Raw genomic sequence first — 27,629 nt, 5'->3', positions numbered from 1 at the left:
GTTTAAATATTAAGTTCGTTGTATATTATAATTTTGAAGTAATAATTTGCTTACATTTGGATGTGATTTAAGTAGAACATCCCAATTTCCATTTATTGAACTCAATAAAGCTCATTTAATTTTTTGACACACATATTATATGTGAATCTAGTATATCTTGTGTATTGTATTGTTTGCAGTGCTGTCACTACAGGAGCTGGCGTGTCGGACTATTGTTTCCAGCACAACCATATATGGTATAGAGCAACTCCCCCTACCACAAACGCTTAAGTCTCATCTCAAGTCCTATGCTTTAACCAATAAAACTCGAGCTCGAATGCGGAGCTTCATGAACAAAGACAAAAGCAAAAAACACAAATACTTAAACCCATCAGACTCCCCACCTGCCAACTGTAGAAAGAGCTGCTGCATCAGCTAGCACAGGCTGTGAAATAAAAATGGTGACAGAGTGGAAAGGAGCATTCATTTTCAAAACTACATGGAGGGATCCATTCCAGATTCTGTTTGGAAGACAACTACATGGTTTCACAGAATGAGAGGAGCATTCCATTTCAAGATAATGAAGTTCGTTCATTCAGGAGAAAGTGCATGTTGTCTTTACTTGTGTAGAAAGAGTCATTCCATGTATATTCCATGTGGATGAAACCTGTATCATATCGGGTGAAACCTCTTGTTAGACAGTGAATTCATGAATAGAGAGCTTGTTTGCCATTTCATTAGACAAGTTTATCTTTGGTTGTCATTTATTTCTTCATCTCTTATTCATATGTCAGGAAGAAATGAAGACTGTACTCTTGTATTTATTGACATGTTTACAAGGAATCTCATCATGTATTAGATTAAGATTCAAAAGATTTTTGTATCTATCTACATTTGTATGAATCAACCATTTTTGTAGGCAGCGATTGGTTAGTACATTTCAGTCAGACCTATCTCTGCACTTCTGATTATGTAATCTTAATTCCTTTCTGAAATACAAACTTCTCATCCAGAATGTTCAAATGAGAGCACTTATTTATTTTAGAATGTGACAAGAATTAATGTTTGCAATACTGTTTGGACTTGTATTCTTTTTTAGTCAAGTGTTATTGCATAGACCACTTTTTGTGGTTGAAATCAGGCAAACTTATTTTACTCAGTATCAAGACTAATTATTTAAATGTGTTTCTTTTTTTCTTCTTCAAAATTTGTCATTTTTTACCCCCATTGTTATATGGCCTCGTTGTATGGATCCTCAGTAAAGAACCAAGGACCCCCACATTTCCGAAACAGAGAATTTGCTTTGAATGTAAGAAGATAATGGTAACTGATTGACGCTTTTTTCTTTCTTCACATGGGCCGCCAATTTTCCTGTTTGACCCAAATATTTGGAGAATGAGGGTGCACACATTGTTAAAGTCCAGCAGACAGCTTTGACATAAGTGTGGTTCTTTCAAGGCGGGTGTAAAACTATTTACTAGTTACTATGATGGACCAATCTTACAAAATGAGAATTGTTGTGACAAGATGAACATATGAACAAGAGCAGTATCAAGACCGGGCTGCATTTGCTTGACCTGTTCAAAACAGCTGCGATCTCATTACTCTGATTTCTTCAGTCTCATCATCCACTATAAGTCAGGGAATGCAAATTAATTATTCATTAGAGAAAATCAAATGTTCTCGTAAACTTTTTACAAATACTTAGTGTTTGTTTTATAGGGCTTATTTAAAACATTAAAAGGAGTAGTATCCCACCATTCCATGTAAATAAAGTTCTCTTAGGTGGCCTGAAGAAAGAAATGCCAAGGAATGAAAGACTGAAACATATTGAGCTGCTGACAGTTTGAAAGAAAATAAAAAGGCCTGGGTCACGCATCTTGTACTGTAAATCAATTTACTTGATTGTCTTTTTTATTTATATATGCAAATTAGATTGAATGATGCTGCAATAGCCATAGTACTAAGAAATTCCATTTAGGAAGTGTCTCATAGCCCAAGAACAAAAGATTGATTGAAGAAAGAAAAAAAGAAATTTACACTCCGTTTTTTCTTGAATTCATTTTTACTGATAATTGTCTGAGTAAAAATCTTTAGAAATTATTGATAGCACTTTGACCAGTTGTAAATAGGCTGTATTTCGTTCAGTTCCCTGTGATAAGATATGATATAAACTTGACAATAGACCGTATTCTGGTATCAAAATGTTTAGCTGACATAAGTGGCAAATCAATACTACAAGTCCGATTGTTCACTGTACAGTAAGAATCAACCATGCATTGCACTTGTATGTATGCTGAACCATGATATGCTGCCAAAGCATTCCTGGAAATCATAAGACTTGAAGTTTGAGTCTGGGGCTGAATATTCATTATCAACCAATCTGAAAGAGATTTAAAAGCAGTATTATTTCAACTGTTTAAATGAAAATCACAAGCTCAAACTGAATCTGAATAGTTGTATGATTTGCAGGCCAGATCCATGCTGGTATTGTTCCTCTTTGTCCTCTCCGTGTACATGAAGTGACGTTGTATGTTGTAGCATGTATACAATGTAAGAAGCCTTGCAGTATTTTTGCATGCTCATATTTCATTTCATTGTAAATAGATAGGTATCATTTTTTACTATAATGTTGGCTGAGTCTTTGTATGGTTGTGATCATATCATTCTTATGAACCAATCATGAAATAATGTAGATCTTAGTTTTGGTGCTATTTATCAGCTTAAGTTGTACAGTTGTATTTTACTTTAATTTGTAAAAAAAAGAAAAATATACTTGATCTACACAATAAAAAAAACTATTCTGAACAAGTATTATAAAATGAATTATCAGGCTAAGTTACTGTACAAGGATGGTGGTCATTCACAGCCTTAAACAGTTGTCTCTGAAAGGGACAGAAGTGGATGCAGATAATATATTTGGAATTGAATTGATATACAAATGACCAAGTCAGAGGTTACAAAGCTACTGCTTAAATATCCCTAGTAAAAGCCCACTGAGAGAGGCATTCAAGGGCTATATCTGTAATTCAGCCCACTGAAAGAGGCAGTCAAGGGCTGTTTTAATAAAAATATACCTGGGACCCAGGGAAGGCACTTTCATTGTGGAATATTCACCTGTTAAATGCGATTTAGAATTTTGTTTCATTTTCATATAAACTCGAAATAATGAGTGTACCCGGGTGTATTTTTTTAACTGCCTTTCCAGGTTACCACATCTGTTAAATGGAACAGCCCTGACATATGAAGTCCATTTTAAGATCCTTTTAACAGTGTAGTTATGCTGCATTTTATATTACAGAACATGTCTGGTTTTAAACATTTTCACATTGAATCGGATGATTATTGAAGAGAAACTTTCTTGTAAACTTTTGACAAATTTTCAAAAATGCTATTCATAATTTTAGTATTTAAGATGAAATTTGAGTTGTAACTCTTATGTTTGTTAACTGTCAGTGAGAATATATTGTTTCAGGTTACTAAATATAAATAATTTCCAACTGATGGATGGGTTATAAATAGAAGTCATTCACAGGGATTATATTTGAACATGATCTGAAATTCTGCTTTTCGGCATTCCTGATTTTGTTACCTTTTGAGGTCATATTGAGAAGATGTAGGCTGGACTGCTTGAGTACACATCTTGTTTTATTTTTTTATCCATATAATCAAGGTTTGTGGCTAATATTCCATAGTTTTACCAAATCTAGTTTTTTAAAAATGCATTTCATGCACTCAGTACATCAAAACTATGTAATTAACCTAGACAGTGCTGTAAATTTCATCATCAGTTCTTAAACATTTTATAAAAATATATTTTTGCTATGACCCAAAAACATTTTGAAAGCGATTATTTAAGTTTATTAGTTTATTATTTTCACTGACCAGTAAAGGATGAAATGATAAAACTAAAAAATGTACATGTTCAGTATCATTGGCTGACTATTATATCCACATCCATCCATATACAGCAACAAGTTTCTTAGATCATTTGAAGATGGATACTTCAAGTTCCTGTTTAGTTTATAAGGAATCAAGTTTAAAGTAGAAAAATAATAATAATGAAGAAATGGTCAACAACATAATTTGCTAATGGGCTTGTAAATCATGTTTTAAATATTTTACATACAAGTTGTCATTTAAAGAAAGAAAATTTTATTAGAAGACAATATATTCTGAAAACTGTGTTCACATGCATAAACATATTTCTTGTCTGTTCATAGTGCTGGACAACTTTGTGACTGCTACAGGCAGATTTTGTGAAGAGTGTTTCATTATAGACACTGCCTATTCACTATCATCAAATTTTGGGACCATTTTTTTTCTATGCTAGCTTTGTTCTGTTCGATCCATTTCATCACCTATTTTTATGTGACTATCTAGTTGATGCACTAAGTGATTCTTGTGTGCATCTAAAATGTATAACTAATATTGCAGTAAGTTTTATGTATATAAAGGCTTCATTTCTCTGGGTAAGCAGTTATTGTTACCCTTAACAGGACTGCTATGTTTGTGAATAGCAACCAGATCGGTTGTTATATATTGTTATGTACCATTGCTGAATATTTAATTGAGCTTTAAGATTTTATGTATTGGTCTGTTTAAACATTAGTATTTATATTGATACATCACCAACTATACCCATAATTGGACAAGCGTATGTGTGTTCTATCATGTAGCTAAGTAACACAAGTCGCTGTGTTTGGTGATTAGAAGAACATAATGTGATACAGTTTTGTCAATAGACTTTGTAGTGGTAGACTTTAATGTATACCATTTAAAAAAAATTCCAAAAGCAGTGCACTTGAAGGGCTTGCAGTCCCCAATTTAACAAGTTATGCTCAGTAAACAAAGAAGACTGATCAGCTTGGTTGCTACTTTGTTGCAACACGTACTTGGAAGTACCTGTTTTGAATGCCACAGTGCAGAGTGTATGTAACAAGAATCTCTGCTCATGTTTATGATCTCAAACCTTCAGTCAAAACCACCCTCTGCTGTGATGCAGGATATAGTGTTAATCACAAATGTAAGATTGTATTCACAGTTACCTGGCCTGGAGATGGGGATGACTTGAACAACAGTTAATCAAAGAAATCAGATATATTTGTTAGGTTCTTTATTATTTGTTGTCAGTGAGCTTATTCAACTCTCACAGTATATGTTGTAACATTCCTTTCATATATAGAACACTTAAACTAGAACTGTTATTGAATTCATCTAAATGACATATGAAAATTAAAACTGCACATAAATAGAGGTGATGCTGACCTTTTGGAGCTAGAGTTCAATTATGCGATGGCAGATCTTGGTCGGTGCAGTTTGCAATTGGTCTTGTAAATTAGTACACCTGGTACATCCTGCTATATCCTTATTTAGAGGAGTAATATCCCCTGATTGTTCATTCTCCTAATGTTGGTTTCACAACATATGTTCCTCTGTTTAAGTCTTTGTTGAGCAAATTGTTGTGAGCGGGCTTTATTTATGCAGACTTCATTAATAGCTCAAGTTTAGCTTTAATTCATCATTCACATTGCTGGAATTTGTAAGGTAAATATGCAAAACAACCATTCTGGTAAAAGAAAGCATAAGGTAACAAATAGTTTTGGAATATGTGCTTCCTTACAAGTTTTCCAAGAATTTTTATGCTGTTTTTTTTTTTCACTCATTTTTTTATCCTTCTAAAGAAATTTTTTTATCACTAAGGTCATTTATAAAGAAAGTTTCCACAGTGTTATTATCTGTTTAATGAAGTGTCTGACATTGCAACTATTAATCATACCTCCCAGCAAATATATTTGATTTAGGCACTGCTAGATTTTGAAATAAAACGTTGTTACTCAGATCATGAGGACAACAAACCATAGCCCAACTAGCCACAAATCACTCTTGGGCAAGTAAAATTTAATGTGAGTAGCCCATTGTTAACTTGAAAAATGAACTAAAATTTTAATTTAGAGCCTCTTTTCCCATTATCATCCTTGCCAAGCTTTTAGTTAAAATTGGAATATCCCCCAGAAACCTTGATCCAATTTGACCATTCTCCAGTACACAAAACCTGGACTCAAGACTCAAAATAATTTTTATTGCTCCATGTTTTGTTATGGTTTTTGCATTCTTTCCAGTGATCCTCATTTTTCATACTTTTCCCTACTATTTTATCAGACTCTCAATTTTTTTTCTACATTTTTCAAAATGGTCTTACTATCCCTACATTATTAAAAAGATTGTGTTGAAACTTAACTGAACACTGCATGAATGTCCATAATGAAGCAAAGTCAAGCATGGCCTCTACAGAGTGGAGCTGGGTGTTGAAGATTGATATGCCTGTTTTGGTCATTTCTGTATGTCTTGGACTTAAAATGAGAACAACAGAAAATATACACTGTAATTAAAAGTGGTTGGAGGACCTAGGTAGCATTTTTATAATTACAAATAGTTACAAATATGTAATCAGCTGCAAAACAATTTAGCCTGTTATAGTTCTAAAACATCACTTGAAAATGACAAAGACTTTGCATTTTAAAAACATTTTGGAACAACCACTATAAATGTACATAGACCATATGCAAAAATGTCTTCACACAGTAGTGGTCATCTCTTCAGACCATAATATTACAGGTAACTGCAGCTGTATGTTTGAGGTGACAATTCAAAACTGAAAGTAAATCTTTTGGACATTGTCAAATTTTGGGAATTTTTTTTAAAACTGAATGTTTAAATTATTTTGTTCTAGTTGCAGTCAATTAAAATGTTTTACCTGGTTGTAATTACAATGATGAAATGTAGCAACTACTTGCAGCAATTAATAACGATGTCTAGTTTCTGCTGTGTTCATTGGAATAATTGGACAAAAATGGGCATGTAACTTTTAAGAACATAGAGGCAACCTCGACTTAAAAGACAACTAAAGTGTAAACAAGAACATGATATTTTCAAGTTTCCAAAGGTGGGTTTAGTAAAATTTATATTTTTTCAGTAATTTACATAATTTTAAATTATTTTCTTTTTTTAGTATATCCCTATTTGGGCCCACTCTTTCCCTCCTTTTTTTGAAGTATCCCCACTTTGTAACAACGGCTTGCTTGTAGGTCTGCCTTTACCATAGATACAGCAGGGACATATTTCATTTTGTTTATCTGTCAATTACATACATATATACCTAGTCCAAGATTTCATTTGTGTGCAACTACTCGCACATCTTTCCATGGGTTGTGTTAAAACCTGGAAGATATTTACATGGAGTCAACATGCACATGTCTTCATGTTCGGATGTATTTGTTGAATTGTGTCCCTTTATGGTTTCAAATATATATATATATATTTATTTGGGTGTGCAGCTAGTGTCAGATTTTGATAAAGTTCCCTGAAACTCATGAACTTAGACAGTTGGATTACTGAAAGCTTAAATACATAAAAACTAATTCATTATAAAAACTAATTAAATATAATATCTGTACTTTCAAAGTTAACATTTTTTAGTAATGCCAGCAGTGTAAATATGCAGGAACTGTGTCAAATAAATGGTTATCCTGGAGAATGTGCTTATCCACCTTTGATAATGCAAATGACGCCCTCTTCAAGTTTTTATAGCGGACAAAGAGAAATAATGGGTAAAAGAGTGTTGCGTATTATAAAATGTGCCCATATATGCCATTAAAATGAGAATCCAATTCTACCAAGCACAATATTGACATTATTTCTGTTCCCCTTATTGTTGTGTAAGTAGTTCATTTCATACATGAAAGTTCAATAATGCTGAGGAATATATTAAATTTGTATGTTGAATTATGTTATTTTGGATCAGGAGGAGGGTTGAAAGATTGTCTGTCAGCAATTTTATATTAACAGCCGTTTTCATCTACCAGTTGACATCAATTTTAAAAATTCATTTTGAAAAATTTGAAAATTACAAATTTGTCATTTAAGTTATTATGTCTTTTAAAGATTTTCAAACTTTAAAGTGTACTAGGCTATTTTTGGGTCACCAGCCTTTATGCAGCTTTCTTTGCAGTATGCCTGATATTGGATGTGGTCATATTGACCACAAAATAGCAACTTAAACAGCTTCCATTCTAGTGTTCCCCAAAATTTTGACATCATGTACATGTATTCATTCAGCCTTGACATTTTCAAACAAATCTCAGACTGTACAATATAAAGCCTGTCAACATCACATATCAGCTAGTACATAGACTACAGTATAAAGCCTGTCAACACCCTGTATCAAGACTACAATATAAAGCCTGTCAACATCCCATGTTAGCTGTATTCATTCAACCCTGATATTTTCAAACAAACCTTAAACTTTACAATATAAAGCCTGTGAACATCCTATATCAGCAAATATGTAGATTGTACGAAATAAACCCTGTCAACATCCAATATCAGCCAGTATGTAGACTGTATAGCATAAAGCCTGTCAACATTCTTTATCAGCTAGTATGAAAAATTGCATCCAATGATATAAATTTGTAGATATAATATTCTAAATATATTATTGTTTGTAAATCTGTTTACATATTTGTGAAACTGTGAATGAATAAAAATTTGAAAGAATAATTTTGTTCTTTTTGTACGTTCTGTCTTAAAGACGTTCAGAGTTACTCTTGTCCATCAGTCCATACGTCAGTTAAGTTTTTTGTTTTGGTCAGTGTTTTCCACTACCCACCCCCCACCAGCAATAAGGGTGGGAGACATTTTTTTCAGATAACAGTCAAGGATATATTCAGTATAATATTTTATGTGTCAGTAATCTGCATAATTGACACGAGTTTTGTAAGAGATTTGTTGTTCAGTGTGAATACGAGCTGGAAAGGAGAATTGGAAAATCACTGGACTAATTGTTTGTATGACAATATTACTTGATGAACAAGGAATAGCCTTTCAAGTAAATGGACAATTGAATTTTTTTTTTTACCTCCTCTCAGAAACTTGTGTAATTCCAAAGGAGGATATCAGAAACACCGACCTATTCACACAAGCAAACCACACATATGCATTGACACAGTTACTATATTTTTACAAATGTACTGACAAGTTCAGGAAGAGAGAGCACAATGTCGTCACATTATCATCCATTTTATTGTTTTTAAAACAAATTGTTGGCATTAAACACGTTGAAGCCCTCAAACTGGACCAAGTTTACCGTTGAGAATATGCAGTTTTCTCCCAATAATCTTGTAAAACGGGGGAGAAATAATCTGCATGGATGTTGAGTACGTTCACAAACAAAATACCAAGGCTAGCTGTATGTGTTTTGCTTTCCCTTAAGACTAGTCATTATTATCTTGGATACAGTCGGAAGTATTCATTTTTCTATTTAAACATAGAAACAGTAAATATGATTAAGTCTCTGACCTTGAGCTACTTATGTGGTAAGCAAGAGTGGAAACTATCAACTGATTATCCTGGAGAACTGCTGATTTTTGGAGTAGAGGGTTAGGGCTAACTCATGTTTTATTTTAATGATTCAGGAATATACAAAAAGAGAGGGCAAGCACTCTTGTAAATTGATGTGTGTGTTTGATTTTGATTTTTAACGTAGCTTTAACAATATTTCGGTCATATCGCCACGATGCCTTCATTGTGGCCGTTTATAGTGATTATGTATGGGGTGGCCGTGTTAATAGTCTTCTCCAGTAAAGGTACACGATAGCCGTCCGAATAGCCTTGGTATCAGCCTACTTAGAGACATAAAGGTTTGCTTTTGATGGGTTACCAACACCGAAGCTAGTAAAAACGTATAAAACACAATAGGATAATAAAAGGACCGTTTTTCTATGCCGTCTAATCAGTTTTACGTATTCCCATTAAAGATCTTCAGAGACCATCACTATACAATTTAGATGGACACCTTAACTGGTTTAACAGATGTTCTGTGAAGATAGAGAACATCAAAAAAATTTGAGAACGAATTTGATGTGTCTATACTCTCGTATCAAATACTGGAAGAAGGAGACAACGATATGAGAGAAACTAAATCAAACCGGTTAGCTGAACTGATGCAAAGATAGGCATGCATATTAACACATTTATTCTATTCTCTTTAATCGATACTTCGCAGTTTCAATGCATTGGTCTTAATAAATACAAAGGTGGACGGTGCCGTTACTTTAGAATAAAAGATTTAGCAAAATTGTTGCCATCACAGATAAATATGTATAACGGAGACACACACACACGTGTGTCTGTAAAACAATTTATGAACTACTCTTCAATACACATGAAAAAGACTCATTTGTAAAATTGAAATACTATTAGCATCAGTTACAAGTTTGTTTATGTTGTTTATTGTGATTTGAACGTATCGCCATGCCCCAAACACAACATTGTAGCATTTTTTGCTGTGCATTAATCAATTATCTTCTGATTGTTGTAGCAAAGCGATGTTGTTGCCACGTAGCAAAGCTGTGATAGCGACCGTGTGAGAACTGTTTCTGTGTAGCTTATAATTTGTAAGACCTGTTCAAAAGATGTAATTAATTAATTTCAAATCAGAAAAGACCATTTTATGTTCTTAAATAATTCAAAATCTGTTGAATCCCGGTACATAGTTGACGTACTTGATTTTTGTTTGGCCCTAAACGTCGACGGTCTCAGTGAATAATGTGGCACGATGCTAAATGTGGAACTGTCAATATGAAAATAAAATTGCACTTTCATGAGACTTTGAAGGAATATCAACCCAAGACAAATTGTTTTATAGTATACAATTTATTCAAAGCATGAACATTTACGAGCGGTAAATAATGGAATTCAGAGTTCAAATATTAAATAGCAGTACAATAGTATTTTTACGAAGTGTTTTGTTCTTTCTCCACCAGCTTTTACGAAAAGAATTTTGCTTCGTAAACTCTAAGTCAATCCGTTTCTCAATTCCGAGAGAGAGAGAGAGAGAGAGAGAGAGAGAGAGAGAGAGAGAGAGAGAAAAGAAAGGAAGTTCAAGTCATTTGATGTAGTGTCACTCGATGATGAAGACGTGACTACATTCTTGGGGAATTGAAGGTACTCGGGATCGAGCTGCAAAGACAAAGCTTGTTTGAGGTTCTAGCCAGCAAAACTTTATTGAAATACTCAACATATAAACTTACATTTCAATATCAAACTACAACAAGCTCAATTTTCGGATATAAGAAATACATATTAAACTACGATATTCTTTCACTTACAACATCATACTTGTATAATATCTGCCGTTTAGAATGTAATACAGATAATTAAATATCGAATAAATTCACAATAGCAAAAGAATCTAAAATTCAATATTTCAGACTAATACCGTAATTGAAATATATTTTACTGAATTAATTATAAAATGTCAATATATTAAACTCTATTATTTAAAGAGTATTTTATTTCTAAATTAACTCTTACTGAGTATGAAGTTGGTAGCGAACGTTGCTTTTACTATAATCAATAATATAATTATAAGTAAATATGAGTTCTTCAAACAGTTAAACTTTCTAATACATTATGTTAAATAATAGTAAAGAAATATTAAAATGATCTAATGTTTAAACATATTGATGTTAGGTTAACATCTTAACACTAAAAATTCTTATAACACTAAAAGTCTTATGCTATGAAAAATTGTACATAGACGGTTATCTTACCTGCAAAGACAAAGCTTGTTTGAGGTTCTGGCCAGCAAAACTGGTGTCGGCCCGTGGCTGGGGCTTTTTATACCCGCTTTCTTAAGACAACGCCAAATATGGCACGTTCCTAGCTCCTTGCGTTGGCCAGAATCTCAAAGCGAGGCTTCGTAGTCTCTTACAGATTATTGTCTAGGTCTATGTACATTATTACGTAGGTACTTCTGCAAGATCAGCACATTTGCCCTCTAGAAAAATCTATGGAATCTGTCTAGCTCGTCTATTTACGTAACCTAATGAATGTTCTTTTTTCTGAGTCTGAGATACAAGCAATGTGCGTATAAGACGGTTCGTACTTGATCATAATAGCGTAATCTTTGTTGAATAGTAGTATATAATTGTAACACAAATAAATGGATTCAATCTCTATATATTTTAGCAGAAAATTGCTTCCACTATGATTTATCAATTTACTTCTGATACAATTTAATCAAAACTTACTCTTAATACAATTTAGAGGAATTTTCAATCTTGTTACTTGTACTAAAAAATTCTGTCCTAATAGTATCGTTGTACTGCATGTTAGTTTAATGCAGCAGTTACATAAACAATCACACAAATATTTAGAGATGAAAGTCTACAACACTGAGAGAAACTTTTTCACGTACGAGTAGCTAAATAATTATTTTAATAACTATGTGTGTTTGTGTGATTTGGAGTTTTAACGTAACTTTAAAAATTTTCCAGTCATATCGCTACGATGTCTGTAGTGTGGCTGTTTATACTGACGTCTAGCACTGGGGCATCATGCCGTAGACATGTAGCATCATGTCCCAACTATTCCCATTATCCTGACACCAGGTCAACCAGTCCTAACACTAACCTTTTAATGCTGAGCTCCAAGCGAGGAAGCTGCTAGTATAAAAAAAAATTGTTAAGTTTTTGGTATGACTAAGCAGGGGTTCGAACCCTCTAACCACTTAGGCCACCGGAGCGGTCTTTTTTATAACTACACTTTAAGATTTGATAACGATGCCACTTTTAATAGACACAGCGCAAAGTGCGATACGAAATTCTGACGGAATCAACTTAATGAGGCAGTTTGGATGATGACAGCTAAATACGTAAGGGTCCGTCCATTTAGTACATACGCATGGCTGGGGAGGGAGGTTTAACCCAAATGCTAACGATTGCGTATTGGGGGTGGGTGTACGTACGCATAGGAAACGGGGGGGGGGGGACCTCGATAATAATTTGTCTAATACGTAGGTTCAGTCGGCGTTTGAATTTTAGCGGACACTAGACAAACTTTTTAAAGTTACGCAGCTTATTTCTTTGATGCCGCCAGACATTCAACGTCGGTTGACTATCTGTTTTATTAAACACGTTAATATTATTAATCCTTGATCGTTTCTGCGTGGATTAAATAAAGGTCTTTCTGCATTTAACAGATCCAAGTGCACCAGAGTTGTTACAATCGGTATACAGGTTTTGTGTTCACTTTCAAGTATGAAAACTCTTGTATGGAGGTGCAGTATCATTACTTGGAGAACACAAGTTGAATGCAACCAAAATAGCATAGATTTGAAACAATAATAACTCTAGAATTGACAAAAACGCGAATGGAGATACATTATTAATAACATTGTTCGCGGAGCAAAAAAAGGATCCTACAAAGATTGGCAGAACATTTCAGCAACATACTGAATTATCAGTCATCTATCATTGAGGCAGCAACTGAACCACCGTACCAAGTGGAAATCAACATATTACTTGACCTATCAAATGGCAAACTGCGCGCACATTTTTGGTAGCAAAGATGCATCAATCTGCAAACAAAACTGAATGTTTACAAAGTCATTGTTTTACCGACCTATTGTGCGCATACGAAACCTGGACGGTGTGCAGATGTAATGCCAAGAAGCTAAACTATTTTCACATGGGCTGCCTGAAAGCAGACTACAGCGCCGTGCTGTGATTTCAAGGGCGATTTAAAAAGTTCTTGCCAAAAAGACCAACCCCAGCCATGCCGGTGCCTAGAGACATGGCAATTAATGATATGTCAAAACCAACTACTGCATTTATTGCATGCTGTTTTGTTTTTTGTTGTTGTTATATTATAACTAAACATAAACCTAAAAAGTATGTTTAGGTGTGATTCAAAATAGAAAAAGTTCAAATTATTTTCTGTCTTCAATCTTCAGATTAATAGTATAATGCAAATTCAAAGCAACTGGAATAAGCAGCAAGGAAATAGTTCACACATTAAAAAGTACTATCTCTGATACAACAAAAAAACCACACTACATTCAATCCTCTTGTTTTAACGCTTTTAGAGGCATCCCCTCGTTTGATCACTTTCAGTTTAATAACGAGATTGGAAATTCTTCTCTGTAAGTAGTAGGTTAATCATTGTATGTGCGATATCTTACCCGAAGAGACGAGGCATTTTACGTTCAAAAATATTTTCAATTATGTTTTTTGTATACTACTGTTTTGTGTTATCCTTGGTCTTCTGAGGATCTTCGCCCGAAGGGTTATCTAAGCAGCTGTACGGTTACACGAAGATACTGCAAGTGAATCCGAAGTGCCAGATCGGAACTGGATTACAACAATGGCGTAGGTCAGAATGCTTCCAAAAAACTGAAAAAGAGAGAACGAAACTTTGCAAGCTTATCGCACTGGAATGTCCTTCCCAAATAACAGCATGAACTGAGTTTAACATGCCCGGGGTGAATACAATTCGTTTCTGTACATCGCGTGGCGTTTGTTACCCCGTCCCGAAAAAAAGGGGAGGGGACCAGTCTCTAAGGATAGACTGACTCGAATCCCATTACGCAAATTAACCATGATTGATACCCGTTTAAGATGTGGACATTATTGGTCCTATCTGTCCTGTTTTTTCTTTTTTTTTTGTTTTTTTTTTTTTTGTTTGTTTTTTTTCCTTCTTCTAAGAACCTTTATATATTGAACTTGATAGATTATGTTGCTGGATACATGAATGCTGTCGCTTCAAATAGAATTGAAGCCACGTAAGTAGCCGAGGTTATTGTGAATTTATTCAGTGAGTTAAGAATACCAAAAGAAACCCTAGCCGATTATGGGACACAATTTACCTCAGAGGCGGGTGCCCTGTCTAAGGCGCTCCACAGGAGCTCGTATCGTTGCTAACAATTTAATTGTCAGTCACACATTAGTATAAAATAATACAAGGGAGGACACCTCTTATTTCTCGCGCGACCTATTTCAAATCAACGCTGATATTTCAATCTACATTTCGCGTAGAGTAATAAATTTGGTACCTATGTTCTGCTCACGCATTCAACTTCGTAAGGCTATCCAAAGTTTGCCTTAGTATCATAACTTTAAGGAATGCCAGACCATTATGCCACGTTACTGCTCGATATGGCCAGTTAGGGTAGAGGGGGGCAAAACACCTCCATGAGATAAAACGCCCCCAAGCCATCTTGACGCCCCTGCGCTAGAAAATGGACTGGTATTTATACAGCAAGCTTGCCCAGGTTACACAGGCCTTGTGAATGGCGACCATTGTTGGATGCAGCCGCATGCCTGGTTTTTATGCAAGAATATTACTTTTTTGCATCTTCCTAAAGAAAACAGGGTACGTATGTTTTTAAACAACATAGTACAGAGATGCATTATGTATAATATTTCATGATTAGTAGCAGCTGCTAATTCCGCCTATTGTTAAATTGTCAATGCTGTACCTACGATAGGCGCAAAACGCCCCCTACAGGGGGCGTGTTGCCCCATAATTGTTTAAATGTTGTACACTTTTTAACTAGCCATTCATATGCCTAAAATTGTTCTATACCTTTTTTGTAGATGGTGCGAACTTACAGAAAGAGGACTGATCGAGGAAATTATGGGACACCAGATCTAAGAGCGGCTCTTGAAGCAATTCAGCCTGCAACTGCACTGAAAACTGCTGCCAGGAATCATGGAATTCCAGCTAAAACTTTACACAGACATATAGATTTGAAGGTTTCTCAACCTGGAGTGTCAAATCTGGGAAGTAAGACTATTGATTATTAGTTACTTCTAGCTGAGCACATCCAGTCGTCCACGGAAAGGCTTTTTGGACTTACCACTATTAATGTACAGCGTTTGCCATACGACTTAGCAGTTCATCTGAATATTAAAAACTGTGCATTTCAAGGCAATGCAGCAGGTATTGATTGGCTGATAGACTTTATGAGAAGGCATCCAAATCTGGCCATTAGAGCTCCAGAGGCAACCAGTGTCAGCAGAGCCGTGGGCTTTAACGGGCCACAGGTAGCCAATTTTTACCAAGTATATAAGGATTCTCTTGACGCCTCACTTGCTGATGGTCTCAGAAAATGGAACATGGATGAAACAGGCATTAGTACTGTCCACAAGCCAGTAAACAGCATTGCATCAAAAGGTGTTAGATCAGTTGGTAAAATTAGAAGCGGTGAACGTGGTCAAACTATTACTGTAATATGTGCCATGAATGCGGCCCATACCTTTGCACTGTCATCATTTATCTACCCACGTAAACGAATGGTTCCATCACTGATGAATGGCGCACCAGCCAGAGCACTGGGCTTGTGTAGCCCAAGTGAGTGGACAGTCATGTTTTCTTGCAATGGGGGGAACTTTTCGCTTCGTTTATCAAATGTTGGAAGCTGTCCTCTATGCATGCGAGAACGGCATTGTGTTGATACCCCCCCCCCCATTGCACACATCGGCTCCAGCCTCTTGATGTCACATTTTACAAGGCACTAAAAAGTGCTTTCAATTTGGAGTCTGGAAACTGGATGACAAGCAATCCAGACAGACGAATAGTTCATTTGATGTTGCTACATTTTTTATGCAGCATATAACCGATCTGCTAGTTTACAGAAAGTTGTCACTGGTTTTGAAACCTGTGGAATTTGGCCTTTTAATCCAAATAAGTTCACAGATGACCATTTAGCTCCTTCTGTGGTAACTGGTGAACCTCAGCCAGTATCAGATATGCCTAATGCGTGTCAACGAGCACTACCTATGTCATCACAACTGATTGAATAAAAAAGACAGCTGATCACCTGTCGGTTACTGGCTGCATAATATACATGTCGGAGGGGTCGGGTGATGCAGAAACATCTGTTCAAGAGGACAAGTCAGCTGACAAACAATTAGTTGGTATTCTTATAGTTTTTGCAGGTGGGGCAGGCGATACAGAAACATCAAATGAGGGAAATAGGTCAGTTGATGATCAATGGCTTAGTAACGTTATGATCACTTCTGACAATGCAGAAACATTGACTGAACCAAGCAAAACGGTTGAATTTCTGCTAACTGGTAGTTCTACTGCCACTGTTGATGGGTCGGGTAATCCAGAGACAGACAAAACAATTTATACTCAGTCACCTGATAATCAACAAACACATCTCTCTGCCATCACTTTCGAGGAGACAGGCAATCGGAAACTGTTTGACGAAGCTATTCTTGCTGGAAAAACGGAAAGTGCTACCTTGGGGGTATCTCATAACGAATGTATAAATGCAGATGATTCAGCATTTATGAACATATTGCTTAAACTTTCGCCAAAGCCTAGAATAACCAGTCAGCGCACAAGAAAGCCAAAATCAGAATCAGCTATGAAATTAACATCACCGTATAACAAGATGCTTATTGAAAAGCAAAGAAAGACGAAAACAAATACAAAAGGCAAATGTGATAGGACCGTACAGGCAAGTGGGAGCAAACGGAATGAAACCAAAGTTTCAAAACAGAAAGAAATGCAGAAGAAAAAGAAGCAGACATGTAGAGATGACAAAAAGATAGGAAGAAAACCATTTGGGATTATGAAGACAACTTGTTTGGATGACCATGAAAAGGGAAAAAATGCTTCGGGTCCAAAGTCAGTTGCTAAATATGATGTTGCCTTGTCAGTAGACACAACACATAATAAAGACAACATTTGTGGAAACTGCAAATTTGAATATGGAGGAAGTGATGATCCCTTAATAGAAGACTCCTGGTCGCAGTGCAAGCAATGTTCCAGGTGGTGCCATGAATCCTGTGGCACCACCCTCAGTATGCAATTTTGATGAGCTATGGGTGAGTAATAAAGAATTTAGCAGGAATATTCACGACTTTTGGGCTTTGTCTTTTTCTTCATTATAACGGTGGAAATTAGGGACTATTTAGACTCGAACGTTGTTGTAGCTGCTTGCTTATCCGCATTGTTGTGCTGATGTGAATGATGCAACAGTATGTAGTTCTAGCATATTTTCCAGATATAAAATGTCCATGTAGGAATAACACTTGATTTTACAGTTCAATACTATCCCTGTAGTTTTACAGACTTTTACAGCTGTCGAAATGGATTTTGGGGCAAAATGCCCCCCCGGAGGGGGCGTGTTGCCCAACCATAGGGGCAAAATGCCCCTTTATAAAGTTCTATCATTTTTCATTTTTCTCGTCAATAGTTTCTTCGTTGTAACCAAACATCATTCCATTATGTTAGACGTAACGCATACTTTAAATAAATTGTCCAATTGCGAACACAATCATGTAAATCATGCCATAAATTACCAAAAGTTGTTAAATAGGGTGTTTTGCCCCCCTCTACCCTAATGTATGGGTCAGCTCTGATTAACACACTTGCTTACATAGTCCAATAAAGTTGTGAACTTCAGCTTTTTAACTCACTCAACCACGGTGAACGTGATATTACTTACGGAATTAGACAATACCAGTGAAGTCAATAGTTTCAGTGAAGTGACCATGAATGGTCTTCTGATAGCCACTCATAGAAACTATGATCATGGATATCTCCATCATGAAAACAGACGACAACAAAATAACAGCAGTAGCAACAACAACAACAAAGTCTTAGTGTGAGAGAACAAGGAAACGTAGGAGGAGGAGGATTATTATTAATACTATGGTCGAAACACGAGAAGGTTTGGTCAAATAGGTTGCAAAACATCTTGCCGATAAAACCAAACTACTGACAAAAAACAATGTTAAGTCGATCATCCCAGTAAAGTACAAAGCGACAAATGTATGATGATGAGCCAAAAAGAAAAGTTGAAGTATTTTCTGGTTCAAGCATGGACTCCAAGAAATTTGAACCATTCGTGTATAGACTTGCTGCAAAAGGCCAAACATGTCTTCCTTGCACCGAGAAATAATACACCGATCGGAATACGAAAGCGTGTAGACAACATTTTTATTTCTTCTTCATTTTATTCATCAACGAAGCCTTGCTTTTGCTATAGGAAATCTACAGACTCGTTATGGGCACCATTTTCACTAAAACAATGAAAGATTAGAGTTGTGGCTTAGTGCTCATTATGGATATCTCATTTAGATCGACAACGCAGTTGAAAACAGTGGAATGAAGAAACTGTGTGAGAATTGGAACCCACCTTTCACCAACTCAACGTTGTGAGCCATATACATATGTTCACTATTAAATACTGCATTTTATTATATTATTTGTATATTTACATAAATAAGAGGAACCGCTTTCTGCAATTTTCTTCATTGTTTATCTGTCAGTTAGTTCGTCCGTTCGTGAATTATTTAGTTATTTATTTATTCAGTGAGCTGGTTAAGAGAGGAACATTAAACTGGTAATTAAAAAAAAAATTGTCTTTTTTTTTAAATTGTTAGACTGTTTACCCTTTGAACACTCTACGAGCAATATTTGTATTCCTCTCTATCTCTACATCTACATGTATCTGTTTTTATTACGTCCGCTTGTATAGTTATATTTTTGAATCACTTCCGATATAATCAGCATAGTCACCCATCCACATGTTAAAATCTGTATATCATATCCATCTATATAAAAAATGTTTTCCAGTACGTCCGCGTGTCTAGTCTTGCATGCTTTTTGGGGAGAGTTGCGGGGGGGGGGGGGATTCCTATCAAGTCGGCCATAATCGATGTGCTGTCCGCCATGTTCAGTTCTCATAGCGGCCCATACCGATCCATTCTGCGTGTTAAGTATGATATAGAGCCATGGTGACCCATACCTGTTCAGTTCTTATAGATGGCCATATTTAACCATCAATTCCCACAGAGGGCCAAAGCGGACCATTCATGTTAAATTCTCATATAGGGCAATATTAATGATTTATATTAAATTCTCAGAGGGACAAAACAACCCGTTCATGTTAAATTCCCAGAGGGACATAGCAACCCATTCATGTTAAATTCCCAGAGGGACATATTAACCCATTTATGTATAATTCCCATAATAGGCTATAGTGAACCAAACAGATATGTAGTGGTCCATGTTAAATTCATATCGGACCCCTGCAGTCCCATCCATGTATTAAATTTGAATTGGGTCTCACATTATCCCCAAAATTCCCCATATTGTCTCCTATTTCTGCAAGCGACAAAGTACCATGTACAGAGATTAAGACACCAAATATGTCTAAGAGAGATAACCCTATGTTGTGTTCGATAACATGTCTACAGCGAAGAAACATTTAAATGGAGTGACATTTTCATATTGTGTAACCGCGAATGTCATAAATTGATGGTTCATGGTTTGGTCTGTACACATCACATTCATGATGAGTACCTTAGTGTTATATACAAAATTCTTTTTTTTAATATGCTTCCCTATTATAATAATTTCCTATCAAATGTATATACAGCTGTGAATGTGACTCTTTACAACATAATAGAAAAGTTTAAATTTTCCTGTTCTAGAAAGAAACAAAATCAGATAACTGGATAAAATATTTAGAAAATAAAAGTCAGGCATTATTCAAAGCACATACTACGTACCGTGACAACCGTTGGCTTGTCGATAATGAAGAGATCAAAGGCAGAAAACCCAATGGACCTTGCATTCAGTCGGCTAAGAAAAATGGTTAGCTGCAAGACAAGAAAAGATTTTTCTTTAAAAGAGACAAACATTTGTATTTAAGGCCGAGTTTCCACACTGGCTGAATGGGAAGACAGTAAGTTATATCAAAGTTTTGATTACTTAAGTACGGCACTTGGTTCTTTATCCGTATCAGACTATGATGATATAGATTTTTAAGTTAATTAGCACGGATTCTTAGGTTATTTAACTTCCATCAAAAGTCAATTGGCACCAAGTTGTCAATTATGTGTCAAGCTGCGCGTAACAATCATCGTGTCAGAAAATTAACAAGTTCAACTGACCTATAAGATCTCAGGACCAGAGGGGGTGGGGTGCAACACACAAACGTAAAGTCACTTGTCACTTGAAAATTGACCATCGTTTTATTTTTGCGCAAGTTTATTGGGAATAATGCACACAATGAGTAAATAAAAACATAGACTTTTGCTTTACTGCCTTTTCGATGAAAGTCAGGGCCTCTTTGATATTTTGGAAACCCCCGAACACTTCACCTAATCCTGCCCTGGATCATGATCATGATAAGTGTTCTTGGTGACAGATAAAGTGAGACTTTGGTAACGTCCGTTTCCTATTATAGTAAACTTCAGGTCTAGAAGTATTTGGAAACATCTAACTTCTATATGCTCCTAAACTTTACTAAAATTTGGTGATTAAAAATCAGACGCTACTTTTTAAAAATCAGACGCTAGTTTTTAAAAATCAGACGCTAGTTTTTAGAGTCTGGCATACTCATACACTCACAAACCGAAATTGATTAAAATTATTCTATGCTAAAAGGGAAATTCAAGTATATGCTAAACGGTGCTGAGAAGAATTATTACATTCTTAGAATTTATTTTTTTTCATTCATACTATGCCAAAAAAGTTTTGGCTCCCGGACAATTTCCAGTAATATTAATATACCATGGGCAGTTTCCGGTAATGTTAATATACAGTAGACAATATCGGTAATATTAATATGCCATGGGCATTTTCCGGTAATATTAATTCACAATGAGCAATTTTCGGTAATATTAAAATACCTAAAATTATTATTTATGATCTAATTGCTTGCTTGTAAATGAACATGAAATATCTGTATTAAATGTAAAAAGAACTTAATTCAAAACTGGAAATATAGATTTAGATTAATATAATGTAGATTTAGTGAATATTTGCACCTTTTGCAATTTGTCAATCGGAACATCTTGAAGATCTATCTTGTACAGGAGATCTAAGGATCCATGTGCCTGGAATGAAAAGGTAAGTTAAATGAGCACTATCTACGTTGCCTGGAGTTAGTGTCCTCTTTCCCGTGTTCTTAAATTAAAAGATATTCTGTGAATTCCATTTGTTTTTGTACAATGTCCGCAACGTTTGTGTTTTGCAACTGACATTTTGATATACTCATATTGCATAGATTGTTTCTAAAATGAAACGCCAAAAAGATGTATGTACTTTTCCTCGTCCCCGTGAAGGGATAGACAGTTTTATGGTAACTATGTTAAGGTTTTTAAGAGTTTCATATATTCTGCGTCAGTTTCTGTATTAAAGTGAAACTTTAGACGAGTTATGCTTAGAGTTGCTGTCTCAACCGTCCAAACAAGAAGCTACGTCATTGTGGCTCACAGGTGAGATACCGCGTTCCGCGTAATATTCATTTGCGCTTAGCGCTACATCTTCCATGTAGACTTTGATCCCTACTTGTGAGACCATGTGCTGTAATAGAAGTTCAGATTGACCAGTTTGACTCTCTAAACGTACACTGTTCAAGACCATCAGCTCTGCTTTGCCATTTCAATGCTTTCTAGTGCTAGCGATAATAAATAGGTATGGATTTCCATTACAAATATATATATATATAAAAAAGCCCAGTCCCTCGATTCCGGCATAAAGATCAACGATTTTTGTCCAAATATTTTCAAAGAAACGTGTATGTTTGATATATATTTGGTCTTAAACATCATGTGTTCATTTAACTCTGGAATATTTACTACACACGTTTATGCTAGTAATGCGAATATTATAAAATGTATTTTATTTACAGCATGGTGTCCTAAGTCTCTAGATTAAAGGTGAAAGCATGTCCAACAGAACCAATAGTTTGTATAAAAAAATTATTTTTCCAACAGGCACTGTAAGTCTCATTGGAAAGTATTGCTCAATATTTACCTCCTACACTCCAAATTCAAAATATTGTATAAGAATGTGGCAAACGAGAGATGTTCATATTGTCTTGATAAAATAAAAATAAGATAGCAGAAGATTCAACGATTATTTATGTCGGTTTCATAGGTGTTGTCACATGTTTTACCGACCTGCAACTACATATGTATAAGGAATATTAATCTGATAAATATCAAGAAAAGAAAATGGTCACTAACCCTCCCTCCCCCACTCTGACGTATTTATAGGATCCGTACCCTTCAAACTATGTGTCAAACTCAACCTTACTGCAGCGTTAACAAGAAAATGAATGGTCACTAAATCCACCTCCGACGTATTATTGTTTCATACACTTCAAGCTAATGTATCAAACTAAAAAAGAGAAAAAAACTTACGGTAGCGTTAACGGCGGCACCGCCGATGAACACGACGAAGAGTTGTACTGTACAAAGTACTACCGACCACCAGGTGGCGCCATACGAGAAGGTGTCAGTCGTCTCGAACATCACAAAGTAGAGCGTGAAGACAATGAGCGGGATATCCGTTGCAACCGTGACGAAGATGAACATGGAGAAAATGTTGTCAGCCTGACTGATCAGCCGACACAGGTTGTCATGGCGGAGCCGGTGAGATTCAATTGTGTTAGCGACACAGCCTTTTTCCTCTACATCCGCCTTCAAATCTCGGTAGTGCTCTCGAAAAGCTCTGTAGAACATGAAACAAGCTAGAGCAAACTGCGCCGTCAATAGGAACCACGTGGACACGAAATAAAAGTAAGCTGTGAACAGGAAAATATTCACAAAGATGGCTTCTGTTGAAGAGAGGGTGACCGTGGTGTTTGCTCTTGTTGTTTGTAGAACACTGGTTGTCAGAAAAACGCCCGAACACACGACCCAGCATGTGTAAAAGATTGTCAACAGAATGGCCAGATTCCGTACCATGGAACGTGTCTTTGTTCCTGTGTTCTCCGTGTATTTGTTCCATGCCGTATAAAATGACGGCCAATGTCGGCCCATAACCAGATTATTGGCCGCATAAAATGCTACCTGCAAGAACCACGCCGAGGAGATTATATCTCTGCACAGTCTTCCATCAAATGCATGAACATATGCAAATTCTTTCAGAGAGAACAGGAAGTTGCTCCACAGCAGTAATACAATAATAATGGCGTAGAACATGTACTTCCATCGAATAAGCTGTCTGAATATACCAGTATTTTCCTCTTCCGTAACAATATGTCGGTGGCGGAGCCCAACAATACTTAGGCAGGCCAGAAAAGGTTTGATGGCGATCTCCAATTTGTCTGAAAGAACCGATGCAGACTGAGTAAGGTCCTCCACTTTCGTCAAACGCATAGTGAAAACTACTTGTGAAATGTACTTTAAAGAATCTTCAACCAAAACAAATTTATCAACTGCCCCACTAATATAAAGGCATAAATTGCAAGAAACAAAGCGATAATTTTTGCTTAGTTAAAAAAAATAATCTTGCTTTTGTGATGTAATACAGCCACTTTTCATTGGTGAGATACTTCTTTTCGACAGTTATAGGTAAAACTCAAAGCACCTTTCTCTTCTGAAACACGGTAAACTCTGAAAATTGCCACATGATATTATATCTCGCCCCAAACAGAGGTTGCTGCATTATCAAATGGATCGATCGGACCGACACTTGATCCCGACAACCTGCTTCTGAAGGAAGTTAACGTGACAAGACCACTTAGGTACCAGTAGACGGCATAGCAGTTCAAAATAAGACCACGGTCCAGACACGTACAAGAGTATTTATTTCGTTGAAAATGACAGATGAATAATTTTAACAGTAAACTTGGCGTAAGGAAAACGCTTCATCTCCTCAAAGCAAACTCTGTGCACAAGATGGGTTAACGGTAAGATCTGAAGAACTTTACAAGAACAATATTACTTGCTGACTGGGTTGTAGTGGCAGTAAAGAGTTTAAGTTGTTACATAATCCGATCCATCCGTATGAATCTTTTTCATTATGCCCAGCGTTCGTGGGGATGCTTTACAGGAAATCGTGCACCATTTCAATTAGCTATGTTTACCGATGATTGAATTATGTTTGTTTACATCCCTTTTAAGGGTATTTCAAGTGTTGATTATTTCAATAAGTACTGAATCATGTCGCATGTTTAATGTCTCGCGGGAGAAATATCATATCTTCTGGTGATGATATTGTCAATTCAGATGAGACTGATGAGTGGACAAGAAAGATGACACCTCGGCTGGGATCGATTCCAGACACTTTAAACGACTCATTGCTTATACGCATAGTTAATCAACTGGTCAGTCCGTCTTACAGTTTTCTTCACACTAGCTTTTAACTGAAAAATGAAAATAAATACTCCCCCCCCCCCGAAAAAAAAATGTGTGGCTAAACTGTTCCATTTTAGTATAACTTTTAATATTCAAATGCCCCCCCTCCTCTCTCTCTCTTTCTCGTGTCTGACACATGGTCTCCCCGGTTCGGTACCTATCCAGTCGGGAAAACCGTTTATCTCCCCTTTGAGGACACGGGTCATACAAGGGGCCTCCCTCAACTCCCTCAAGATATATGTCATTATTATTAGTAGTAGTAGTAGTAGTAGTAGTATCGACTTTTTGTGATTACATGATATAGATGTGCATTTGTGTTTCCCTTCTCACTCCGTTTCTGTCTCCGAGATCAAAAGGTAATCTTGTAGTGTTCGATTTTTTCTTTTCTCTTTTTGTTGTTGAGACTTTCCTTTTCTTCTTATGTCTTAGCGTAGGTGCCATTAAACTGGTGCTTCCTGTTGTGTTTTATGGAGCTTATACTTTCATCGTAGGTTCTGCCCTTGCTCTCTTCTCGAGCTCGTCATTTGTCTCTCTAGCATTATAATATACCATTCCACTTTCCATTTTTGATATTCCTTTTTCTTCCGCCGGGTATCAATTCTTTTTTGGTTCGGGGCTGCATGGTTTTTCGCGTCACACTGATTATCTTCTCGTTTCGATTTGTGACTATTTTCTTTGATGTTTTTTATATATTTTTTTTTGCTCCTATTTTCTTCCCGTTCCTGCAATAGATGGTATGTTGCCTTAGCGTCATAGTATACCGTTGTACTTATTTTAATTGTAGCTCCTTTTCTTTCAGCCGCGCCTTTGGGTAGCAATTCTTTTCTGTTTGAGGCAATTGCGTTTGACGTTTGACTTGTCTTCCCACTCGGATTTGTGGCTTTTTCTGTCTCTGCTCCTGTATCTCCCTGATTCTGTCGCGTTATATCTGTGGCCACATTTATGTACTTTTGGGAATATTGTCAGAGTAGCCTTGTATTTTTCCTCATTTTGCACGGACTGCTCGGTCTGCATATGTTGTGTATGTCCGTCTCAGTCTTTGATCATATCTTCATTTACTCCTTCTTGATCTTGCAGTGTTTTCTGTCATGCATTTGAGTCCACAATTTGTACACTTCCTATCATATATGAAGCCTCTATACCATGATCTTAATAAGAAGCCAAGAAGGTAAAAACTGCTTTCAGTGTCCTCTCGCTCTCTCTCTCTCTCTCTCTCAGTGGTTCTTCTCCTTTTGGGTGGATGAGACCCTCCCCTCCCTTTCAGCTCTAGTAATTTCTGGAAACGAGTGGAGACTTTTTATGGAACGGAAACCGACGGATGCAAGAGCCATCGATGACACTGATGCTGTGACGAAACAATACGTTGATATAAAGGCTCCCGAAGTGCTATCAACTCTATCCTCACCAATATGCGTTGTAATTTTACGGAGCATATTCAGGGAAATATTGACAAACAAAAGAAATTTTAAAATATATGAAAGAGCAAATGGCTGATTTCCTCACACTACTGTCAAGAGAACATGACAGTTTTTGTTCGATTACTTTGATTCAGAATAACAAGAAAACGGGTAATATTTCATACACAATAACAGCGTTGCTGAATATGTATTTCAGCCAAAACGTTGTACATTGAGTTGTCATGAAATCACAGCCAGTAAAACAATAAGTAAACGTTGTCTGTCTCCTGTAACTGCTAGGATTATGTAGAATCACACGCCCTTATAATATTGAAAGTATTGAAATTGTCCTCAGGTCTCGAAAGTCTTTGCTGAAACAGCAAATTTAGCTGCGCGGTTCTCATTCGGTTATCATTGTTATGGCAAAAAAAAAGCTGAATGAATTAATAATTACGGAAAGCAAGGGTCAAAAGCTGCATCTTTTAGACATGATGTGTAACTATTTCCAGAATCCGCATAATTGTCCTAATACGAATTAATCAGAGCAACGGATCACAAACCCTCTCCTGTTTCCGTCATCTTTACACTTGGCAGTGAGTAGAATTATTGTGATAGCCGAATTGGCATCAGTGCTGGTGCGTTATGATTGATACGTGTTAAGATACTATATGTCCTTTATTGGATTGCTCAGCACTGGAAAGAGTTACACAGAATTGGAAAACATTATGAAACTTTTGAACTAAGATTTCTTGAAGATATTCATATATACCGTATTTTTCAGTTCGGCATCAACGCTTAGGTCAAGGGTAGATACAATATGTAATCTTGTTGAAGTTAATACAAATGCAGACCTCACATGAGTAAGATAACATCTTGACATGACCATCTGCAACAACTATAGTCATGTATTTTTATATGATATCAAATTGTTTTATAAAGTATGGTGATTCAGTGGTTGGGATATAAGACATTCATAAAAATACGTTACTATTCGAACCAATAAAGAGTTTTGGGGATCTTAATTCACGAATTTGAATCATTTGTTTCATTGCAGCTCTTTGTGTTTAAGAGGTTCTCCCTACAGAGAAAATGCGGCCAACAAACTCTTTGCTACTATTTTTCTACTCTCAGTTGCGTGCTCAATAAAAGGGACGTAACCCCCTCTATCAACTTTGGATATGCTATTATCTTTTCTTGTATATGTTTCTTTTTCACACATGCAATCATATTTGTTGTGTATATCTGTGATTTTAGTATGTTAGAATTTTTTAACAATGATATCAATGTTCTACGA

General features: G+C 36.1%; 2 protein-coding genes across 2 annotated transcripts in view; one reads left to right on the top strand and one right to left on the bottom strand.

The window, feature by feature from the left end:
• Positions 1 to 8,538, top strand: part of LOC149805831 (ras-related protein Rab-40C-like) — a 41,263-nt gene extending 32,725 nt beyond the window's left edge. The window contains exon 6 of the mRNA XM_089950545.1: positions 180 to 8,538. Coding sequence (XP_089806671.1) covers positions 180 to 418 — 239 coding nt within the window. The 3' untranslated portion in view covers positions 419 to 8,538. The remainder of the gene's footprint in view (positions 1 to 179) is intronic.
• Positions 8,539 to 14,111: 5,573 nt separating this feature from the next.
• LOC149805830 (uncharacterized) lies at positions 14,112 to 23,957 on the bottom strand. Its single transcript, XM_089934847.1, has 4 exons — positions 22,998 to 23,957; positions 21,618 to 21,686; positions 20,355 to 20,444; positions 14,112 to 14,213 (listed from the first exon to the last, which is right to left on the bottom strand). The coding sequence occupies exons 1-4, from the start codon at positions 23,955 to 23,957 to the stop codon at positions 14,112 to 14,114; spliced, it is 1,221 nt and encodes a 406-aa protein (XP_089790973.1).
• Positions 23,958 to 27,629: the final 3,672 nt, after the last annotated feature.

The sequence above is a fragment of the Sinohyriopsis cumingii genome, chromosome 2 (genome assembly GCF_028554795.1).
Source record: "Sinohyriopsis cumingii isolate HCF-2022 chromosome 2, ASM2855479v2, whole genome shotgun sequence".
Classification (NCBI taxonomy): domain Eukaryota; kingdom Metazoa; phylum Mollusca; class Bivalvia; order Unionida; family Unionidae; genus Sinohyriopsis; species Sinohyriopsis cumingii.
The sequence above is the reverse complement of the archived record's forward strand: the minus strand, read 5'-3'. Positions and strand labels throughout refer to the sequence as shown.